Source organism: Siphateles boraxobius, unplaced genomic scaffold, assembly GCF_051911475.1.
Source record: "Siphateles boraxobius isolate OS27281-9 unplaced genomic scaffold, OSU_SipBor_1 21, whole genome shotgun sequence".
Taxonomy (NCBI): Eukaryota; Metazoa; Chordata; class Actinopteri; order Cypriniformes; family Leuciscidae; genus Siphateles; species Siphateles boraxobius.
The window spans coordinates 1937272-1960600 of record NW_027508822.1 but is presented as its reverse complement, the minus strand read 5'-3'; the positions used below and the strand labels follow the sequence as shown (position 1 = coordinate 1960600).

At 42.5% G+C, this 23329-nt stretch overlaps 2 protein-coding genes across 2 annotated transcripts in view; one reads left to right on the top strand and one right to left on the bottom strand.

The window, feature by feature from the left end:
* LOC143746120 (uncharacterized) overlaps nt 1–16691 on the bottom strand; it is a 37232-nt gene extending 20541 nt beyond the window's left edge. The window contains exon 1 of the mRNA XM_077237887.1: nt 16371–16691. Coding sequence (XP_077094002.1) covers nt 16371–16431 — 61 coding nt within the window. The 5' untranslated portion in view covers nt 16432–16691. The remainder of the gene's footprint in view (nt 1–16370) is intronic.
* Nucleotides 1–23329, top strand: part of LOC143746058 (uncharacterized) — a 211342-nt gene that overhangs the window by 102824 nt on the left and 85189 nt on the right. The gene's annotated exons all lie outside the window — the stretch shown is intronic.

The window sequence follows — 23329 nt, the reverse complement described above, 5'->3', positions numbered from 1 at the left end:
CCTGCAGTGGCGCAAAAAGTAGGTATACCGGTATGTGTAGCGGAGTAGGGGACCTGTGGGATATTCTGCGCACAGTGGGATGGTTGGAACTCAACTGGCATAATTCTTCGGTTAGAAAGAACTGCAGCTACTCCAGAGTGAACTTGTCCATTCTCAATATTTATTAAGCCACAAAGGTGCAAGTCGTAGACAGGTTTGCGTGGATATACATATAAAAGTGGTTTCTGTGAGAGAACAAAATAAGGATGATAAATATAAATTATAACATGATATGACAGAATATACACAAATAGTAGCCTACCTGTATACATATACATAGAGAGGTTAAAGTTGTATTAAGTTAAAGTAAACCGTATTGAAATATATATACTCTAAATGCAGACTGCAGCTAACAAGAGGTGTCAGATTACAAAGTGTGTGCGCTGCTCTAGCACTCCCGTACGCTCTTTGTACCATTATTAATATGCCGATAAGAAAAATATTTGAATCAACATGACAAGCAACTCCCTTTCCCATATGAATAAACATCGTTAACAAATATAACATGATGACTCAGTGCAGGCACGTGCAGAGGGGGGGGGCTTTGGGTGCTCGAGCACCTGCCCTTTTGCCCCTTGGTGCCCAAAGTGCCCTTTTGTCAAGGCAAAATTTCCTCTCCTTTTTTTTGTAATTAAAGGCCCTTTTGTGGATGCCTGCCCAATCTAACTATTAGTAAAATTAATGAATAATAATTTAGCCGTAAATATAATGACCCACATGATGACCTTTCACCTGACGAACTCCTCCGGGACGCGATATTTTTTTTCACAGGATGGTAGGGGAAGACTCATGAATATTCATTAGGGAACTCATGCCTGATTGGTCTGATGACCTACCCCCTAACCCCGCCCCTAAACCTACCCGTCACTGGGGGTCTGATGACCTACCCCTAACCCCGCCCCTAAACCTACCAGTCACTGGGGTTAAGACCAATCAGGGATGAGTTCCCTAATGAATATTCATGAGTCTTCCCCTACCATCCTGTGAAAAAAAATATCGCGTCCGGGACGATTCCTCACGCTGCACGCGCATTTTTTGATTTCGCGCGGCTACGCGCACTGCCAGAGGATATCTTCAACTCTGCGGCTGCTGGTAAGTGGTGTTTTATTCTCAGCGAAGTGATTTTGATGTTTGTTTACTTATTATTATTATTATTTTACAAGAACGACGTGAAGAGCATGCTGAGATGTTGTTTATATTGCTGTGTGTAGGCTGTAGAAGTAACGTTAGCTTGCTGTTTGAGGGAGAAAAGTTTCACGGGCGTCGAGGGGTCTGGTCTTTTTATGTTATTTGACTAAAAACTATTATTTTTACTTTAAACTATTATTATTATTATTATTACAGTATTTATTTAAAAAACGTATAGTGCCATACAAATTATCATCACAAATCTGGTAAGAGTGCAGGCTTATTATCACATACCGTTAGCTTACAAATATCTTATGTTTTGTGTGCAGAAGCCTCTGTGAACATCTCCCCTAGTACTATTATATAGGCTACTATTATTATATTATAGCGGCCTGGGCAGAATATAGCGGCTGGATGCTGCCGAATGAAACTTTTTGCGCATACATCAGACAAGTCTGAACAAGTTCGACTCGCGCATGCGTGCAGTGGGGAATTTTGTACACGCCCTCATAAGGTTTATGAGGAGTAGGCGCCCTCAAAAAGATGGGGGCTAAAATAGAAATAGCCCATTCGTTTTGTTTTGTTTTGTTTTGCTTAATCGGCTGCGCTGGGTTAGTGCTGGTGTAATGCATTGGTCCAAAAAAAAGTCAATCTCGCCTAGGGCAACCAAAGGGCTAGAGCCGGCCCTACTCTATGGGGTTCAGGTCAGGAGAGCTGACAGGCCAATTGAGCACAGAAATACCATGGTCAGTTAAACCATTTACCAGTGGTTTTGGCACTGTGAGCAGGTGCCAGGTCGTGCTGAAAAATGAAATCAGATGGAAGCATGAAGTGCTCCAAAATCTTCTGTTAGCTAGCTGCATTGTCCCTGCCCTTGATAAAACACAGTGGACCAACACCAGCAGCTGACATGGCACCCCAGACCATCACTGACTGTGGGTACTTGACACTGGACTTCAGGCATTTTGGCATTTCCTTCTCCCCAGTCTTCCTCCAGACTCTGACACCTTGATTTCCGAATGACATGCAAAATTTGCTTTCATCCGAAAAAAGTACTTTGGACCACTGAGCAACAGTCCAGTGCTGCTTCTCTGTAGCCCAGGTCAAGCGCTTCTGCCACTGTTTCTGGTTCAAAAGGCTTCTGGTTCAAAAGGCTTGACCTGGGGAATACGGCACCTGTAGCACATTTCCTGCACACGCCTGTGCACGGTGGCTCTGGATGTTTCTACTCCAGACGCAGTCCACTGCTTCCGCAGGTCCCCCAAGGTCTGGAATCGGTCCTTCTCCACAATCTTCCTCAGGATCCGGTCACCTCTTCTCGTTTTGCAGCGTTTTTTGCCACACTTTTTCCTTCCCACAGACTTCCCACTGAGGTGCCTTGATACAGCACTCTGGGAACAGCCAATTTGTTCAGAAATTTCTTTCTGTGTCTTACCCTCTTGCTTGAGGGTGTCAATGATGGCCTTCTGGACAGCAGTCAGGTCGGCAGTCTTACTCATGATTGCGGTTTTGAGTAATGAAACAGGCTGGGAGTTTTTAAAAGCCTCAGGAATCTTTTGCAGGTGTTTAGAGTTAATTAGTTGATTCAGATGATTTGGTTAATAGCTCGTTTAGAGACTCTTTTCATGATATGCTAAGTTTTTGAGATAGGAATTTTGGGTTCTCTTACGAGAGGTTCTCTCGTATTGCGTAAGTTTAGCTTACGCTACGGGAAAGATTCATCTTCTCGAGATACTGAAGCCAAAAAATTATCCTTAATTTTGTATTCCTTGTCAACGCAGTGCAGCAGCTAGCAGACCTAGAGCAGGCCATCTCGCGTGCTCATTGGCTGCCCTGCGGGCAACTGCTGCAGCCTACCAGTGAGCCCGGCGTGACGTCACGCCCAATGAAGGGCGCCCGCGCCTTCATAGCGTCACAGCCCGCCAGAATGGGCGTGGCTTAGCGTATAACACTAGGGGCTGTAGGCTGAATTCCCTGATTTTCGTCTCTTCAGCGAGCTCTTCGCATCGCTGGATCTGAGAGAAGCCACCGCCGCCGTCGAACAGCGGACAGCCAGCTTAGGAGAGCGCTGAGGAAGCCGGCCGTCTTCGCCACCTTCAGCCATCCGTGCGAGCTACGCTATCCGGCGACGTATCCTTTACCTTGCTAAAACCTATTCTAAAAGAGCAGCGTGTGTCTTTTTTAAGACGCCTCGCACTTCCGGCTGTGAAGCGCTTCCGCTGTCGACCCTGCGGGCTCGACTCGAAGCCTTCAACACCCCCCGCCTCTCCTCACCGACGCGCAGCTGCCGCTCACGAGCCTCACTGCCGTCGCATCTGAGAATGAGGTCGAGGTACACGTACGAGCACGCGGCTAGCTCTCTTTACGTTACAAGAGAGCTACCCCGCCCTCGTGTCCCCGTTCGCGCGTCATGCAGAGCCCTCTCGAGCTCTCTGCATGACCCGGACGGGCATCATCTGTGTTACATGTAGGTCCCGTGCCCACTACTCGTGCGCGCGCCCTCGTACAAACACTGTTCCAGTTCTGCTCGACCACCGAGCACGCGGCTAGCTCTCTTTACGTTACAAGAGAGCTACCCCGCCCTCGCGTCCCCGTTCGCGCGTCATGCAGAGCCCTCTCGAGCTCTCTGCATGACCCGGACGGGCTTGCGCGCCGCCGTCGAAATGTCTCGCCATGTCAGTCCCCTTAGATAAGGCTACTGCAGTGGTGTATTTGGCAGCCAACGAGCCGGTAATGCAACCCGCTCGCCTGCACACATCCACCGTTCTCGCGGCGACCCAGAGAAATCTCAAGTAAGTATAATGTCAGATTAAGAATGTAAGTTACGTGCCCGCTCACGAGCGCTCACGCTTACTAACAGACACATCGCCTCCGAAAAGACGTGCGTGTTTAAGTTTATTCCCTGTCAGTCCCCTTCAAACAGGCTACTGCAGTGGTTCATTTAGCAGCCAACGAGCCGGTCTGTTGACCCTCTCGCCTGCACACAAACGCCGTTTTCACGGCGACCCAGAAAAATCTCAAAATGAGTAAAATGTCTGGTCCGGCTCATGCCGTCGGTGTTGTAAGTGTAATGAAAGTGCCCACGCCCCAGTGTTCACCACTACACATAAGCACTCCGAACCTCGCAGAGCACACTCTCATGAAGCGCAGAAAAGCCGCTCGAGTGTTGAATGTAAGAAATGTGTCCACAAGTCTGTGCCCACTATCTGCCCGCTCTGTTACACGATCAAGAAAGCAGGTTATGAATGTAAGTCTCGTGCCCGCCAGAGTGCGTTCACGCTTGCTAACACAAACCTCCCCCCGGGCTCCGCCCGCGCGTTTAAGCGTTATCACAAAACGCAAGGCATTAATAAAACATTCCCCATCCATTATGATCGGGGCGTCAAATACACTTGTAAGTCTAGTGCCCGCCCTCACGCTTACCGGAAGCTTTTCCACCCGGAGCGCTGCTCGCGTCAAAGAGTGAAAAAATAATGTTCCCCATCCCTTATGATTGGGACATCTCACATAAATCAGCCGGTCTCGGCTTTCAGCGAGCAGCCATTGCCCAGGACCGAGAGCGCGCGCGCCGCGCTTTCGGCTAAGGGGTCAGTTTCACAAAAGAAAGCAGGTTATGGATGTAAGTCTCGTGCCCGCCAGAGTGCGTTCACGCTTGCTAACACAAACCTCCCCCCGGGCTCCGCCCGCGCGTTTTAAGTGTTATCACAAAACGCAGGGCATTAATAAAACGCTCCCCATCCATTATGATCGGGGCGTCAAATACACTTGTAAGTCTCGTGCCCGCGCACACGCGCTCACGCTTACAGGAAGCTTTTCAGCCGGGAGCGCTGCTCGCGCGTCAAAAAGTGAAAAAAAAAAAAAAGAATGTTCCCCATCCCTTATGATTGGGACATCTCATATAAATCAGACGGTCTCGGCTTACAGCGAGCAGCCATTGCCCAGAACCGAGAGCGCGCGCGCCGCGCTTTCGGCTCCGGGTCAGTTTCACAAAAGAAAGCAGGTTATGAATGTAAGTCTCGTGCCCGCCTGAGTGCGTTCACGCTTGCTAACACTAACCTCCCCCCGGGCTGCGCCTGCGCGTTTAAGTGTTATCACAAAACGCAGGGCATTAATAAAACGCTCCCCATCCATTATGATCGGGGCATCAAATACACTTGTAAGTCTCGTGCCCGCGCACACGCGCTCACGCTTACAGGAAGCTTTCCCGCCCGGAGCGCTGCTCGTGCGTCAAAAAAATGACAAAAGACTGTTCCCCATCCCTTATGATTGGGACATCTCACATAAATCAGCCGGTTTCGGCTTTTCAGCGAGCAGCCATTGCCCAGAACCGAGAGCGCGCACACCGCGCTTTCGGCTCCGGTTCAGTTTCACAAGCCCGCAAATGGCGATTTTCCCCCCTAGCGGCTCACATAGCTGCGTGGGAAACTATCCCAGGGATTTCAGAATGGGTGTTGAGCACAATAAAGCAGGGCTATACACTTCAATTCATTCGCCGTCCCCCGCGCTTTCAAGCCCGGACCGCGACGATTGTGAATGCGTAAGTAGCACACCTACTTCACGCAGAAATAGCAAAGCTGCTGTGCAAAGGGGCTATAGAAAAGGTACCGCCTTCTCTGAGCGAGTCAGGCTTTTACAGCCGATATTTTCTCGGACCCAAGAAAGACGGAGCCTTCAGACCTATCCTAGATCTGAGATATTTGAACTAAGTGCTTGCGAAAAGACCGTTCAAAATGCTTACGACCAGGAAAATCCTCACGCACGTTCGCCCGAGGGACTGGTTTATTTCTCTAGATCTGAAGGATGCCTATTTTCAGATTCAGATAGTACCCCGTCACAGGCAATTTTTGAGATTCGCCTTCGACGGTCAGGTATATCATTACACCGTCCTGCCGTTCGGCCTGTCCCTGGCACCCTGTACATTTACGAAGTGCATGGACGCGGCGCTCGCCCCCCTGAGAAGTCAGGGGCTGCGAATAATGAACTATCTGGATGATTGGCTGATATTGGCACAGTCAGAGACAGAACTGCTATCTCACAGAACAGTGCTTCTCAGTCATCTGGAAAGCTTGGGTCTCACGATCAACTGGACCAAGAGCTCATTACTGCCCAGCCAGTCAATTTCCTTTTAGGAATAGCACTGGACTCGGTGACCATGACGGCTCGTTTATCGACACAGCGCGCGCGCCGTGTTCGCCACCTAGCCGCATCTTTCCAGAAGGGCAGCTTTCTCCCTTTGAAAACATTTCAAAGGATGTTGGGCTGTATGGCATCAGCTGCAGCGGTGCTCCAGCTGGGCCTACTGCGCATGCGCCCGCTCCAATGCTGGTTGAATGCTCGCGTGTCCCGCCGGGTGTCTGGCGGCCAGAAAATCAGAGTGACTCAGGCCTGCATAGCAGCTCTGCAGCCCTGGTTAGTGGCCGACTGGTACCAGCAGGGAGTAATGATGGGAACCATCTCTTAACGTAAAGTCATCTCGTCAGACGCGTCCAACTCGGGTTGGGGTGCACTGTTCGAGGGCAGACCGGCCTTTGGCCAGTGGTCAGACCAGGAGAAGGGTTTTCACATAAACTGTCTGGAAATGATAGCGGTCGAGAACGCGCTGAAGTGCTTCCTCCCGTTCATACAGGACCAGCATGTTCTTGTCCGCTCGGACAACATGTCTGTGGTATCCTATGTAAACCATCAGGGCGGTGTCAGATCCAGAAATCTCTGCAATCTGACGGAACGCCTCCTTATTTGGTCTCCGATGCACCTGCGCTCGCTGAGGGCGGCGCATGTGCCTGGCCATTTGAACGACGGCCCAGACAAACTGTCCAGGGACAACGTTCCCCCAGGGGAATGATCCCTGCACCCCAAACGGTCCAGAAACTGTGGCGCCTATTCGGCAGAGCGGAAGTCGACCTATTTGTGTCAAAAGACAACGCTCAATGCCCGACGGTCTGTTCGAAGGATGAGGATGCGCTGGCCCAGGTTTGGCCCAGCCTCCCGCTATAAGCTTTCCCTCCGGTCTATCTGTTGCCACAGGTGATCAAGAGAATCAGGGAAACGCGCCACTCGGTGCTCCTCATAGCCCCGCGTTGGGAGAATCAGATTTGGTTCCCGGAACTAGCAGGGCTGTCACATACAGCTCCGTGGCCGAATCCGGTGAGGGCAGATCTCCTCTCTCAGGCTCGCGGCACGATCTGGCATCCCAATCCAGAGCGCTGGTCTCTGCATTTATGGTTGATCAACGGGTACTCGTTGCCCTGCCAGAAGGAGTGATGAACACGATCACGCAGTCTAGAGCCCCTTCCACGAGAAGGCTCTACGCGTCTAAATGGTCGGTGTTCTCTGGATGGTGCACCGACAGAGATCTGGAACCGCGGACATGCGGGGTGGCGCATCTGCTCACCTTCCTAAAAGAGCTGTTGGATAAGGGAAGTTCCCCATCCACGCTCAATGTATACGTGGCGGCCGTGGCAGCGTTCGCAGAATCGACGCACGGCCAGTCATTGGTAAGACACGAGTTGGCCATCCGCTTCCTTAGAGGAGCTAGAAGGATGAATCCGCCGCGACCCCCGTCGGTTCCCATGTGGGATCTTTCATTGGTCCTCGAGGCCCTGAAAGCTTTTCCATTTGAACGACTAGACACCGTGGGGTTGAAATATCTATCACTGAAAACCGTCTTTCTGACTGCACTGTCGTCAGTAAAACGTGTAGGGGACCTGCATGTGCTGTCTGTCAGCGCGTCGTGTCTTGAGTTCGACCGAATGACTCTAAAGTCATCCTCAGACCTAGACATGGCTATGTCCCTAAAGTGATGGGCACTCCATTCAGAGCGCAAGTTATTTCGTTGTCAGCTCTCCCAGCATCTGACAGCGAAGGTGATGTGAATCTCCTCTGCCCTGTCAGAGCGCTGAGGTTTTACATTACGCGCTCCGCCTCCTTCAGGCGTTCGGAACAGCTTTTTGTTTCGTTGGTGGGCGCACCAAGGGTCTCGCCTCCTCGAAACAGAGCCTGTCCAGATGGATAGTAGACGCTATAGCGGCCGCTTACGCGTCAAAAGGTCTGCAATGCCCTCTGGGCATCAGGGCTCATTCCACGAGAGGTGTGGCCTCTTCGTGGGCATGGTCCAGTGGAATTTCTATCCATGACATATGTGTAGCGGCGGGCTGGAGCTCCCCGTCTACCTTTGTCAGGTTTTATAACCTAGAAGTTCCTGCCTTGCAGGCTAAACTGTTGTCAGTCTGAAGGAGAGGTGTATTCTGCCCAGATCTCCTGCTAAGATCACTCTCACATGACTCAGCTCTCCTGGTTGAGCTGCACTAAGTAGGGTATGTGCCATGTGCCTATACAGACCGGCGCGCTGCTCTGTATTCCCTATGTGTGCTTATGTACAAGTGATGGCCCGCGTGGCTGGCCACCTTATTTTTTCCACTTATGGGGTCCCCCTGAAAGCTCGGGGTCTCATGTGGATGCTTGGCGCGCACGGCGTTGACAAAGTGTTCCCGTAGCGTAAGCTAAACTTACGCAATACGAGAGAACCTCTCGTAAGAGAACGATACTCGGTTACTAACGTAACCTCGGTTCTCTCTAGAGAGGGAACGAGTATTGCGCAACCGGCCGTGCTCGCGCCACGAGCGACTTCGCTTCAGTCGACGAAAACCAGGGAATTCAGCCTACAGCCCCTAGTGTTATACGCTAGGCCACGCCCATTCTGGCGGGCTGTGACGCTATGAAGGCGCGGGCGCCCTTCATTGGGCGTGACGTCACGCCGGGCTCACTGGTAGGCTGCAGCAGTTGCCCGCAGGGCAGCCAATGAGCACGCGAGATGGCCTGCTCTAGGTCTGCTAGCTGCTGCACTGCGTTGACAAGGAATACAAAATTAAGGATAATTTTTTGGCTTCAGTATCTCGAGAAGATGAATCTTTCCCGTAGCGTAAGCTAAACTTACGCAATACTCGTTCCCTCTCTAGAGAGAACCGAGGTTACGTTAGTAACCGAGTATCGTTTTCATGAGCTGTATGCCCAAATCATCAGTATTAAAACAATAAAAGACCTGAAATATTTCAGTTGGTGTGCAATGAATCTAAAATATATGAAAGTTTAATTTTGATCATTACATTATGGAAAATAATGAACTTTATCTCAATATGCTTATTTTTTTAGAAGAACCTGTATATATATATATCAATTATTTTAAATATATTATAATAGGTATAAATATTTAATTTATACAGTGAAAACTGACTTTTATTTTGACATTTGATTATTTAGTGTCTGTTGTTAAATAAACCTTATGTAGGCCTTCCTGAAACCCTAAACCCTGTGGTTTACTCTGATGTTAAAATAACACTTCTTATACTACAGTAAAACACTGTTCACATTCAGAAGTTGTAGGGATGTTTTATTGTCAATAATAATATTAATAATAACAATAATAATAATAATAATATTGTCAGTAATTCAAAACCCACACAGAATATTTGTGGAACAGTTCCCAAAGGAACGAGCAAAACTGGGAACATGGTGAGGGAACGTTTTGCTGGGATCAGTCAGTCAGTCAGTTCACTGTCCACTACCGGGGGAACCACATGTGGAGAGCACCTATAGTGCGCCACTAATAAGTGTCTCACCAGAAATAAACCCTACATACTGTAGTTCCAGGAAGAAACGTTTTTTTATTATTTCTTTTTATTATTCATATATTCGTAGAACATTAACAGAAAGGTATTCATAATTTAAAGTTTTACAAACAAAACTGAGCTTACATACAATTATCACAACAATATATACATACCATTCCCAACAGTAAGTTGAAGACAAAGTAAAAAAAAAAAAAAAAAATATATATATATATATATATATATATATATATATATATATATATATATATATATATATATATATATATATATATATATATATATTATATAAAGTAAGGGAGTAGGAAGTTTTTTCTAAATTATAAAACCAAATTCTTCCACTAATACACTGCTTTGGGGCTTTTCATCTCTCTCAATGTCTCCAAATATATTATAAATTCCTCCTTAAAAAGTGTTCAACCGCTACTATCTCCAACTTGCATATTTTACATAAATTGGAATCCCCAACATTAAATCTAATTCTTAAATCCGTTTGCAGGGTATATATGATTCAGAATTTTAAAGTGCACCTCTTTATATTTTGGATTAATGTGAAATAAAAGAAAATTAGTTGTAATTTTGTACACTTCTTTCTTCTCATATGACGAAATATATAATTTCTCAATACCAGTCCTGGGAAACATTGATGTACTAAACAGTCTCTCAAAAATTGTTAGAACATTTTCTGTCACCAAAGGTTACATTTTCTATAATAAGTTCTTGTAGTTTAGGTATTATCATTGAATATTTCAAATGTTCACTTACTAATTTAATCATCGGTAATGGAATATTCTTGATAATTTTTTCATACATTTTAGAGGAGCAGCCTAGATTGTATTTACCACAAAAAGCATCAGTATATTCCCAATATTGTCCACCACATGTGTTAGTGACCTCATGTCTTATATTGTTCCAGATTGACATGTAATGAGGACTAAAATTATGCTTGAAAATCAATTTCCAGTATAATAATACTTGTTGATGGAAAGCAAAAAGTTTTACAGGGAGTTTGGAAAGTTCAAAGTCACATTGCAGCAGAAAACTTATGCCAGCACAGTTTTTGAATACAGCAGAATCTTAAACCATAAAGAGGACTTATCGTTAATGAAAGACTGTAACCATCTAAGTTTAATGACACCATTCATAATATCAAAGTCAGTCGTTTTAAGACCTTCTTCATAATCACTTTTACGTATATAATGACTCTCCATTTTCCATATAAAATCAAAGTTTAATTTGTTAATTGCCTTTATCTTTTTTGCTTAAACTGCTAAACAAGATAAACACGGATAGATAAATCTAGAAAGATTCTCTACTTTCGTCAATGAAATTCTTCCAAAAATGTCTCTCTGCAGCCAAGTCTTCATTATTAATTTACAATTTTCCAAAGTTTTATCAATATTTAAATGTTCTAAATTATCCATCATCTTAGATAACCAGATACCTAAATATTTAACTTCATTTTTAACTGGGATATTGTATAATGTTAAATTAGGATGATCACGAATGGCCAATAGCTTGCATTTTGACATGTTGAAGCTTCTGAAAAAAACTTCAGCCGTTCATTTCTTAAAAAAAGAGTAGTGTCGTCAGCAAATTGACTGAGAATAAAATGATTTCCTTCTAGATCAATGCCAGATATGGTTCCCATTTTGAGTAAAATAGACAACATTTCTGCTACCATAATAAATAATAAAGGTGAAAATCCACATCCTTGCCTGATGTCTCTTCTAACCTCGAATCTTGGACATGAATCTTGAGTAAGAGCTAAAGAGCTGTTTATGTCTTTATAAAGCAGTCCAACAATACAAATACATTTAGTACCAAAACCAAAGTGTTTAAGAGTTTGAAAATAAAAGAATGCTCCACCATGTCAAAGGCCTTATAGAAATCCCAAAATAAAATTAAACCATTTTCTTCAATTAGATTACCATATTTAATCAAATCAAAAACTAACCCTTATATTAATATGAATTGACCTATCCTTTAAGAATCCTGATTGCGTCACACTAATAATTTGTGATATACCTGTTTTTTTTAAAATCTAGAAGCCAGTCCTTTAGTTAACAGTTTGTAATCTGTATTTAGTAGTGTTATGGAGTGTAAGGGCGTAAGCTCTTGTTTCATATTTGGCAATAATTCATTATTATTTATACAATCGTGTAAGGCTTCAAATAAAATATATTTTTATAATTTAGATATTTTAACACTCACAGTGATCTCACCATGTGGTCACAACGTGAGTCAATGTGAGTCAATGTGAGTCCCAGTGAGCTAAAAGTGTAACTCACAGCGCACTCACTGTGTGCTCATACTATGATCTCAATATGAGCTCATCCCAGCTAGAAATGTTATTGTTCTATGAATGTTTTTGAGAGAATTATGTTATGTTCTTGTAATGTTTCCTGTAGATAGTTTTATTTTTGTTACCAGAATGTTCTCCTAAAAGGTAGGATAACACTATCTAAAAACATTTTAAACATGTTTAGTGCTAAAATTAATAGAACATTATCCCCTAATATTCTAAAGTTTTAGCTGGAAGTTTCCCAGCAGACACAGGACTAATCCTCTTAAAAGAGGTTTAGATGTTGAAGTTTGTTTGAAAGTAATAGTTTGGTTTGCTCATCGTTATTGTGATCAGTGTTTGTTTTAGTTGGGCTCTTTGGCCTACACTATTTGATGTTAGATTTTGTCTGCTGTTAGTGTTTATTACAGCAAAAGAAAATGTGTTCAAGTATGCTGGGTACTTGTTGATAAATATATTATCATAATGTAGGGGTATGATTTCACCCAGGGACAACATTTCTGTTATCAATTTTACATTACCATAACAATCTAGAGTTTCTACAGCATGAGATCTGCAATGTTTTAAGCCAAAAATTATGAGTATTTAATACAAAAAACAAAAACTTTACATAAGTTTTAAAAACCCTTTAATGAGACAAACACAAACCTCAAGAATCAGCGCGTGAATCACAATAACGGTGACATGCTTCATGCCACAATGCATTCTGGGTGCATCATACAAAACTCAGTGGCTCCCAGAATGCATTGCGGCATGAAGCACGTCACCGTTATTGTGATTCATGCACTGATTCTTCAGGTTTGAGTGTATCTACGAGAAACAAAAGTAAATATTGTTTTTTATACACTTATTTTATTAAAAATTTGTCATCCTGTAGAAACATTACTATAATCACTTATGTGAAACACCTATTAAACTCTAAAAAAGATCAACTGATCAGAGTACTACATGATGATTATATCATCAAGTAGTTGACATCATCTGATCACATTTTCTCTTAAAGGGACAATGTGTAGATTTTTAAGTATTTTATTATCTAAATTCAATATTTTCATTCATAAATATGTCATCAATGGTGAACAAATACCCCTGCCAATGATCTGACTTATCCTCGTAAACAGAGAATTCATTATCTTTATATACATGTGACGGGTAGGTCCACGGAGGCTTCCAGGTCGTTCCGCCATCTTAAAAACTATAATAGCAGAGAGGGTCAAAAAGTACTAGGCCAACGCGTTTTCGTTCAGAGCCAGCTTCACGTGACTGAAAGAAACGGACAAGAAGATTTGAGAGACGCTTGTCAATGCCCCGGCAAGTTTAAAAGGCTGCACTGCACGGTTATTTATAATGGAGGACCATACTTATGTGGAGCCAAAGGACCGGAGATTGCAAAAAACAAGGTTTAATGTCGGGATAGCTTTTTCCAGGTGGAAAGAGTTAATGCAGGAGAAAGCTTTCAAAAGAGACGCTGAACTTGCTTTCTTCTCAACAGGTAACGTTAAGTTAATGTTACGGTCGAAATTACAAGCTTCTCTGCCTTTGGAAACTTTCAATTTTATCAAACATCCGTTTGTTCGTTGAGTCAAGTTGCAGTTTGTTTGAAATAACGGTTCCACTTTATTTCGATAGTCACTTTAGACATTCTACTAACTATAAGTAACTTTTCAACTACATGTCAACTAACTGTCATTAGAGTATTAGTAGGCTGTAGTAGACTGTCACTAGACTGTTAGGTTAGGGTTAGGTGTTAGGGTTCGGGTTAGGAGAACAAGTTAACTTGTAGTTTGTAACGGCCACCTAGTGTTAAGTGCTGTTCATGACATGAATGTTGATATGCCTTTAAGATGACTTCTTCTGTGGCATACGTTATTGTATCTGTGCTGTTCTTATGTGAGTGCACACGCAGAGTGAGAGTGAGAATGCTCGCGCAAATAGGAAGATGACCGCTCTATTGCTGACTGCTGTTTATTTCATTTTGTTAACTTCTACTTTGATTTGTAACGTGTTTCAGAGTGTTTTCTTTTTCCCTGTTAACATTCGCTCTTTGACATGTATGTGAAGAGTGTGCTTAACTGAAAGGAGACAACTACAAAGGACTCGTGGAACTACCAGTTCGGTTGCACTGTCTTTCCTATTCTTCTTCTGGACAGACTTCAAACTCTCTGACAGACGTTACAAGTTGCTATGTTACTTATAGTCAGTAGAATATCTGTTGGGGGACCAACAAAATAAAGTGTTAGCAGATATTAAGCAGACAGTCTACTAATACTCTAATGACAGTTAGTTGACATGTAGCTGCAAAGTTATTTATAGTTAGTTGAATGTTTAAAGTGGACTATCGAAATAAAGTGTTACCAAAATAACAAACCTGTTCACCCGAAGGAAAACTCGATGAAGTGCTATTAGAAGACATCCTGTCATAGCTTTTTGGTACATAACAGCTACCGTAATTGGAACACGCATTGGAAAAAGCGAGGCGCTCTCGATCATTTTTAACATGTTTTAAAAATTCGGGGAGTCTGCCCGATTTTCACCAGCGTATAGGCTTCCCCTATTGCCAAATCATGCACAACCACGTCACAGGCTAGATCGATGGGACTATAGCTACAGTGGCAGCAACCATACAGCGTGCGCATACACTGTCACACACACACACACACACACACACACACACACACACACACACACACACACACACACACACACACACACACACACTCACACTCACACACACACACACACACACTCTTACTCTCTCTCTCTCACTCTCTCTCTCTCTCTCTCTCTTTATGTTGAAAGGTATGCTCTGCTTTTCAATAAATCATTTGCACATACATTTCTGTCATTTTTCTATCTGAAGCTATAGTTGCTTGCAACATTAAAAGCTCCGGTCTCTGTGTTTAGCACAAAAGTTGACGTGATTGCTGCCGACTCGAGATAAAATTTGTGCAGGACAGTCGAGCCGTATACCAACTGCTTTGACGTGATTATCAAGTTAACAGACTCGTAACGTGTGCAATTTCTCACAACCTCCCGAGTGTCCGAACTCACACCGTGTACGCCCGCCTTTATTGTTCTTGCCATAACACACAGGTACAGCAGCCAGAGAAAAACTAATGTTAAAACAAGTCAAACTGATCAACCAAATCAAACACTGATCACCATAATGGTGATACAATCATAAAACCAAACTATTTTTTTTCAATAAATCATCACTATCTAAACCTCTGTTAATCTCAATAAGGACTTTTGTACACATATGACGGAAGTTAATCTGGTTAGTAATAAGTGAAGCTGGTAAAGGTGTTTGTGGAGTTGTTTAATGATGTTGGAGTCTGACATCAAACAAATGTTTAGACTTCAACCCAATTTTCATTTTCAACCAAAATTTTACGTCTGAGTGATGTTGGAGTCCACGTCCGATAACATTTTTAGCTGGGGTGAGCTCACTTTGTGGCCATAACATCAGCACACAGTGAGTGCGCTGTGAGTTACACTTTTAGCTCACTGTGACTCACATTGTGATCATATGGAGAGATCACTATGAGATCAACGTGTTGACTGGGTTAGAGGGCTCAATCATAATGAATTAACTTTTAACTACTTACCAAATTCAGCTCATGATTTATTTTAAACTTACTATCAAATGCACATGATGTACTAACACAACAAGTATGCAGCCCAGTTAAGTTGTTGTGTGACTTTTCCAGAAGTCAGAGAACGGAGGTGCAATCAGGGTACTTCTTATTCCTTCTTAAAGAGGCAGTTTGATTTGGTTTATCCATAACTGTTAATGAATGCATTAACTATCAAACATGTATAACATGTAGTTAAGGCTGCCGTTTTTCATGCATGAATCCATCATGACTCCAGTCGTAGTTCAAGATAACTCTTCAGTGGTTCATGATTAGGTTCTGCTTTCAATTATCATTAGTTCATGTTGAATTAAGTATTAATCCAATTATTAGTACATGATTATTCATATACCCTTATTGTAAAGTGTTACCCTTTTTTCCTCACTTAAAGCAAACAACACACTCTCCAGAATATCAAATCACTGACACACTCTTAATATGAAGATCATTCTTCATCATCAGATGTTTGAGTGACACTATGTCCAGTATCAGGAATAATACAGTATGATCTGCGTGTATCAATACACAACTCTGAGATCACAACGTGAATGTGTGCAAGAATAAACTGAGCATGTTCAAATGAACTCTTTCCAGACTAATTCCACTAAATGTATTTAGAGAAAATACAGATTTCTTTACCTGTGAGAAGTGAAGAGACAATGATCAGTCCCAGCAGACACAGATCACACTTATAAGACATTTCTGTTTCTGTCAGTCTTTCTCTTCATTATATATAGTTACAGCTCTTTCTCTTCATTATATATAGTTACAGCTCCTCCTTTAAACATCATCAGCTCCTCCTCTACATTATATATAGTTACAGCTCTTCCTTTAAACATCATCAGCTCCTCCTCTGGTTGGTAACTTCCTCTGTTCTGATCAACTGAGTGTTTAGTCCTGGACCGGAGGCGACATTCAGGCCAAGATCCCTTGCTATGTGTGTGTGCGTGTGTGTGTGTGTGTGTGTGTGTGTGTGTGTGTGTGTGTGTGTGTGTGTGTGTGTGTGTGTGTGTTGCACTGAGGGAGAGGATGCCGGCGTGGCTTGTTCGCCACTTTTCTCTAACCGAAAATTCTCTACAGTGCAACAGTTGTTGTTACGGCCTATAGTATAACGTTTACCGACCAGTATTAGCCTACGTTTCAGTAAGTTGTACTAGTGTCACTGCTCACTAGTAAACATTGTGGATTTGGATGAAATGCCCCACCTCAAACTATTGAGACTTTTAAAAAAGGAATAAAAAACATTTATTTTTAGGAGAACTTATGACTTTTAACTACCATGTCTATTTGTATTTCATATTGATCTTTTTTTACCATGTGTAACAGGGTTAAAAAGAATATTTAATTTAAAGAGTTTTGATGTGAATTCCATAAAATAAGGCATTTGGTTGTATTCATTGTTCAAAGGCTTCCCTCCTGTGGCTATTTATGGTACTGCAGACTTTTTCTATTCAGAAGGTATGTTGCTTTTGTGTTTATTTTGTTAGAAATGTTAACTTATGGTATTTAGCAATTGATCATCCTGTACTGCACTGTGTTATTAATTACAGGTATATTGTTACAGTTTTGATGTTGTAATATGAGTTTGCCTGTATTAAACAGATTGGAGTGTCGCTGCTGTGGTCTTATGAATGTCTGCTGCAGTAGTTTCTCTTCAGCCAAAGTGATTTGTATTTTTTTGTTTTCAAAAGATAAAGTCAAGTGCAAAGAAGCCCACGTGTGAGTGTGTCTTTTTATGATCTTAACTGTAGCACTTTGAGATTTTCCCTAAATGTAAGGTGCATTACAAATTGAATCTATTGTTATTATTATTGTGTGTGCACCATGAAGCTTGTATTAGGCTACAAAGTTTTTGCTTGTGAAACCACAAGTTCCAAAAGAGTTGCATTGACAAATGCGTCAAGATCACACTTCATCTATATATACACAGCAAAAACTCCAGTGTAAAATTAACTCTCCTGTGAAAGTTTTTTAGATCACCCTCAAAAGTGTTACAATAAGGGTACATTAAAATGTCAAGGGTCGTGAGACTAAACTAAACGACCGAGAGAAATATATGTCTACTATCTCAGATTTAACGTTTGATCTGTACATCAGCATCAGGGAATAACATAATCTCGCTCACGATAGAGAAAGCTGTGGAAAACTTATATGTACAAAAGTAACTGTGAAGACTTCATTAGCCGCGTTTCCACTGTCGGGCCAGGGCCGGGCCAGGGCTAACAGCGAGCCGAGCCGAGCCAGTGGCCTCAGGCCTTAAGCACTGGCCTTGCTTTTTCACTGCCGGGCCAGTAGCCCCGCAACGCTGCCCTAAACACCGTCCCTAACACGCCTTTCTGGATCAAACGTTATATAACCCAACCCATTTCAGCGGGTATTATGAATTTATGTACTTTTTAAGTTAGGAAGATAGCATGTATATTAACTCACCGGCCGTAGCTGCAATAGTGTCACGACCTGTTTCGCGAGTCGCCACTAACAGAGGGATGGTGACCCAGCACACCGTCCATCAAGTCAAACCATGGAAAGTTTCTTCTCTGATCTCCGCTTTGTCCATTGTGCGTTTTAATCGCCTTGTACAATACTGCGCCCACAACTTTTTTATTTTTTCCCGAACTTGAAGCGTTGCTCGCTGAATGCTTAGCTTAGAAAATCAGGCAACAATGTATTTTATAACGTCCTCGTTTCTTCACACGCCGTCAAATTGACGTTGTACCCTTTCTTCTGCCCAAATGCTCAGAAGAGCTTTGGTATCTTCGACAGACGAGTACAGGCGATTCTCCATTTCGGCAGCGATTTTTTTGCGCGATATAAAAAAGTGAAATGTGCATCTTGCCGGCTTTGCCGCAGACCATAACTTTCCCTAACACCGATAAACTCCGCCTTTTACCTTGCCCATGCCTCTAGCCCGAGCTGGCCCGCTTTGGCCCAAGGTATTCGACGGGCCAGAAATCCTGGCCGTTGTCCCTGAGTAAGCCCCGATCAAGCCCCGGAAGTGACAGTGGAAACGCGACTGGCCCTGGCACGCACCAGGACGGCTCGGCCCTGGCCCGGCAGTGGAAACGCTGCTAATGTAAACACAGCTTTTGTGTCTTTATCAGCTTTTCCATATACTGGCACTGATCATCATCACAAATACTTACTCCTTGCTCCATTTCTGTAAATCAGTTTTTATGAATAAATGACTGTCTCACCGGTTGCTCTAGAGTTTTCTTGGTCAACAGCCGCTTCTCCTCCTGCTGCTCAGGATGACTAACAGTTATGGAGATTATCAATCTACTGATATTCCTGCCGTTCCCGCATGCCAAATGATGAATTTTCTGTCGAATTTGAACCACTGAATTTGTGAAAGCAAATTTTTTAAGTGAAATAAAATGGACCGAAAATTGCCTGTCGAATATTATAGGTTCTATTTTTAAACAGAATGAACATTTTGGAAGTGAAATCTGAAAGGTGAATATGGGTTATTGAATTTTTAATAATGAAAACGTGTGTGAAATGTTTTGAATTGAAATATTCACAGCTTAAATATACAACCATGTATTTCAGCCCTTAAAAATATACAACCATGAATTTCAGCCCATAAAAATGCAAGCCCTAAAAATAACTCACTGCATCATTCTTGCTCAACGGTTTACAGACGAAGCAGATGCTGGATTCGGGAAAAGCCAGCACTCCTCGATATGGCAATTTAGTGACCGAAAGTAACCGTCTCGCCCCTCTAATAAATCGACATATCAAGGAGTGCTGGTCTATCTTTCTGCAATTTCGGCATGTATAGATTTACAGTGTCTTTCTTTGAAGACAGCTTTACTACTGGCTCTCACTACAGCAATGTGAGTGAGTGAGTTACATGCTTTGTCTGTACATTCTTCCTGTATGCAGTTTGCAGCAAGTGCATCGAAAGCTATGCTGAAAATTAATCCGTTCCTAAGGTTAGAGAGACAGGAGCAAACAGATCTGTAGATTTGTTGGCGTTCTTTCCACAGCCTTTTTCTTCATCAGAGGAAGAGCAGTAACATTGTCTCTGCCCGGTGCGTGCTCTGCACACTAGACAAATAATGATATGTTAGAACATAACCAACACCATGAGATCGCATTTTCTCTTTGTTCATCTGGCTGTCATAACTCATGTACATCAGCCAAACAAAATGTAAAGTTAAACATATAAAGGTCAACTGCCCAACTAAACCAAACAATGGTGACTAAAATGTGATATTTCTTCTTTAGTGATTCTGCTTGTTATCATCAGGTGTCTTCAATAATGCTCAATCGTTACTTGCGTAACGTCCCGGTTATGTATGTAACCCTCGTTCCCTGAGTAGGGGACGGAGACGTTACGTCGGACGACGACACTCACTGGCAAACCACTGCACAGATAAGCAGGAAGTGTGCACTCGCTGGGAGATCGCCGTCACACCAACACCGGAGAGTCTCGCTCGTCTTGTAGAAGCTGACAGTTCAGAGATGGGAAAAAACTGTATCAATACTTGAAATCAGACAAAGATAGACATAAGCAGGTTAACCAACCAAGTATATTGATAACTCAATAGTCAAATCAGCAAAATTAACACTTATCCGAGAGTCCTTGATCAAATAGTCCATTCGTGAGAAGTATTGTCCTTATGTATGAATCCTTAGTCCTTGAGCCCTAACAATGAATCAAGATGTCCAGGAAAAATGGTAATAATCCTCCAAACGTGATGAAATAGCAAAAATACCAAAAACCCCAAAGTCTTCTCTTGAACCTCGATGGTTAATTAATCCATAACTGACTTCAAAGGAGGCGGTAGTGATGTTACGTATGACACTGAAGCTTCGATGTGCGTATTGCATATGCCACGCAATTTATATTGAAGCCCCGTATCGGGGTGTGTATTGGTTTCGCACAGTCACGTGATCGATGACAAATGAAGCCTCACTTTCCGTCCAATCACGTGCGCGTTTTGCTTTGGGTGTCAGAAGGCTCGAACCCCAGATCGTTGTCCTTGTCGGCTCAGTCTGGTTGATGGGTTTGTGAGGAGAGTGCTGTACTTTGAAAGTTACATTTAAATAACCAAATCTACTTATTATTTTTTTGTTGTTGTTGTCTATTTGTTTTTGTAAAGTCTTTGCACTTTTGGTGTTTTTTAGGTATTATTATTGGTATTTGGGTTAGGGTGGGCATAGGGGAGAGGGGATAGGGTGTTGGTGTTTGGTGAAGGGTTTGTATTTACAGCAATGGCAACAGCCAAAAAAAAGAAGACTTCCCCCATCTGGGAATATTTTGAGCTTAGATTCCAATGTATTTCTAAAAAAGAAGAAGAAAAAATATTTATTTATTTATTTATTATTTAAAATTGTACTTATTTTATTGTTGTATTTTATAATTGTTGACCGTTGATGTGTCTTATATTCAGTCAATGTACATGTACAGTCACTCCCAATCATTGTTTTTCTCCTCACACTTCTGAGGTGGAAACCTTTGTCTTCTGTTGGACAGTGCTGTACACCAGCACAAACAAAGCTCAAATGCCACTTCTGATGCGATCGTAGAAGTTGATAAATACCTAACAGAGACAAACATACAAAGCTGAAGATCCACTTGAATACTGGAGAATGCAGAAACATGTCTACCCCCATCAATATACATTGTCATTACAGTTTCTGTGTACCCCGGCCTCCTCTGTGCACTGTCAGAAATAGGGGTACAGTAGGAGTCCATTTCTGTCCCCCAAGGTACATATATGTACCTTTTTGAGGGTCAAAAAGGTACATATACACAGCAAAATCCCCAGAGTAAAATTTACTCTGCTCAGAGAACATTTGGTCCCTCTCTACAGAGAGTTAAAATAACTCTGAATCAGAGTTAAAGTTAATGAGATACTTAAGTGATTAATTAAGTGATGATTGGGCATTAATGATGAACACCTGCTGTCAACAAGCAGAATTACTGAAGGAAAGAGAAACACAAGAACTACAACTGCCTTCTAGCCACAGCCTTAGATGAAATCAAATTAAGACAAAAGATGTAAAATCTCTGAAGATCTCAGCAGAGGAGAATTAAACAACTCCACAAACAGCATTACCAGCTTCACTTATTACTAATCAGACTCACTTTATTTCTGTCAGACGTCTACAGAATGTTTTATTGAGAATTAACTGAGGTTGAGATGGTGACGATTTACTGAAAATGTTTGATCACCATTATGGTGATGAGTGGTACCTTTAGTTGGGCAGTTTGACTCTTGGCTTTCTTTTGCAAGTTTGTGGTTATTGTAACAATTTTAACCACAAGACATAATCTGTTACAAAGTTGGTTATTTGATGTTAATAGATTATATTCACTAACGCTACTCTCTTGCCACAGATCTGAAATTCTGAATTTTGAGTTTTAAAATACAATTTGGGGATTTTATTTTTCTGGAGACTCAGACATCAATAATCAGCATTTGAATCTCAACAATGGTAACATGCTTCATGCCGCAATGCATGCTGGGAGCCACAGTAGTATAAACTCCTGGCTCCCAGGATGCATTGCGGCATGAAACATTTCACCATTGTTGAGATTCATATGCTGATTCTTGATGTCTGTGTCTTAAATAAAAAAAATCCCCCATTATCAATTTTAAAAAAATCAAAACGTCCAATATGTGGCAAGAGAGTATTGTTAGTGAATATAATCTATTAACACCAAATGACCACTTATGGACTGTGATGAGATAAATGCATGATTCTACTTTTTGTTGTTGAAACCTATATCACCTGATCATCTTTGCTTCTGGCTTTCTTTGCAATAAATTATGGGTTTTGGTAAAAGCTGTTACAAAAACCACAAACTCTCCAAAAAAAAGAGAAGAGTCATATTGCCCAACTAAATGAAACACTAGTCACCATAATGGTGACCAACCATTATGAAAAATCGTCAACATCTAAACCTCTAATAAGAACTTCTGTAGACGTCTGACAGAAATAAAGTGAGTCTGGTTAGTAATAATCCGGTGGCGCTGCTCTGCTGGCGACTCGGACTCAGGTGTTGGTTACATTGATTGCGTGTTGGAATATTTTTTAAGGTTGTTTTTATTTATTTTATTTACTTTTTGTATTATTTGATTCGGAAGACGGTCGTATTGTACCATGGGGATCTGTATGAGAACTATTCTGCTGACGCTGTTTGTTTGGGAACTTGTGTATCGAGGCCTTGCAGTGCGAAGAAGCGGGGAGGATGGGTGTTTGTCACCGATTACCTACACCAGAGACACACTGTTGTCGCTTCGAACAAGAGACATTTTAATAACTGTGGATTTCTCAGAGGCACGGAATTCTCATCTATTTCAGTCGAAGCGCTTACGGAAGAGGGGGAAGAGGGGTGGTGTACGACAACGCATACGGAGGAGAGGAAATAAACCACCGCTTCCTTCGGTTGTTTTTGGAAATGTACAGTCATTGAGAGGAAAGATGGAGGAGCTTCGTATTAACAACAGAGTGTGTTATGAATACCGTGAATCAAGCCTCATGGTGTTCACAGAGACATGGTTACATCAGAACATTCCCAATTCACTAGTGGAGTTGGAAGGACGCTCCCTGGTTCGCTTGGACAGAACAGAGGCAGCTGGAAA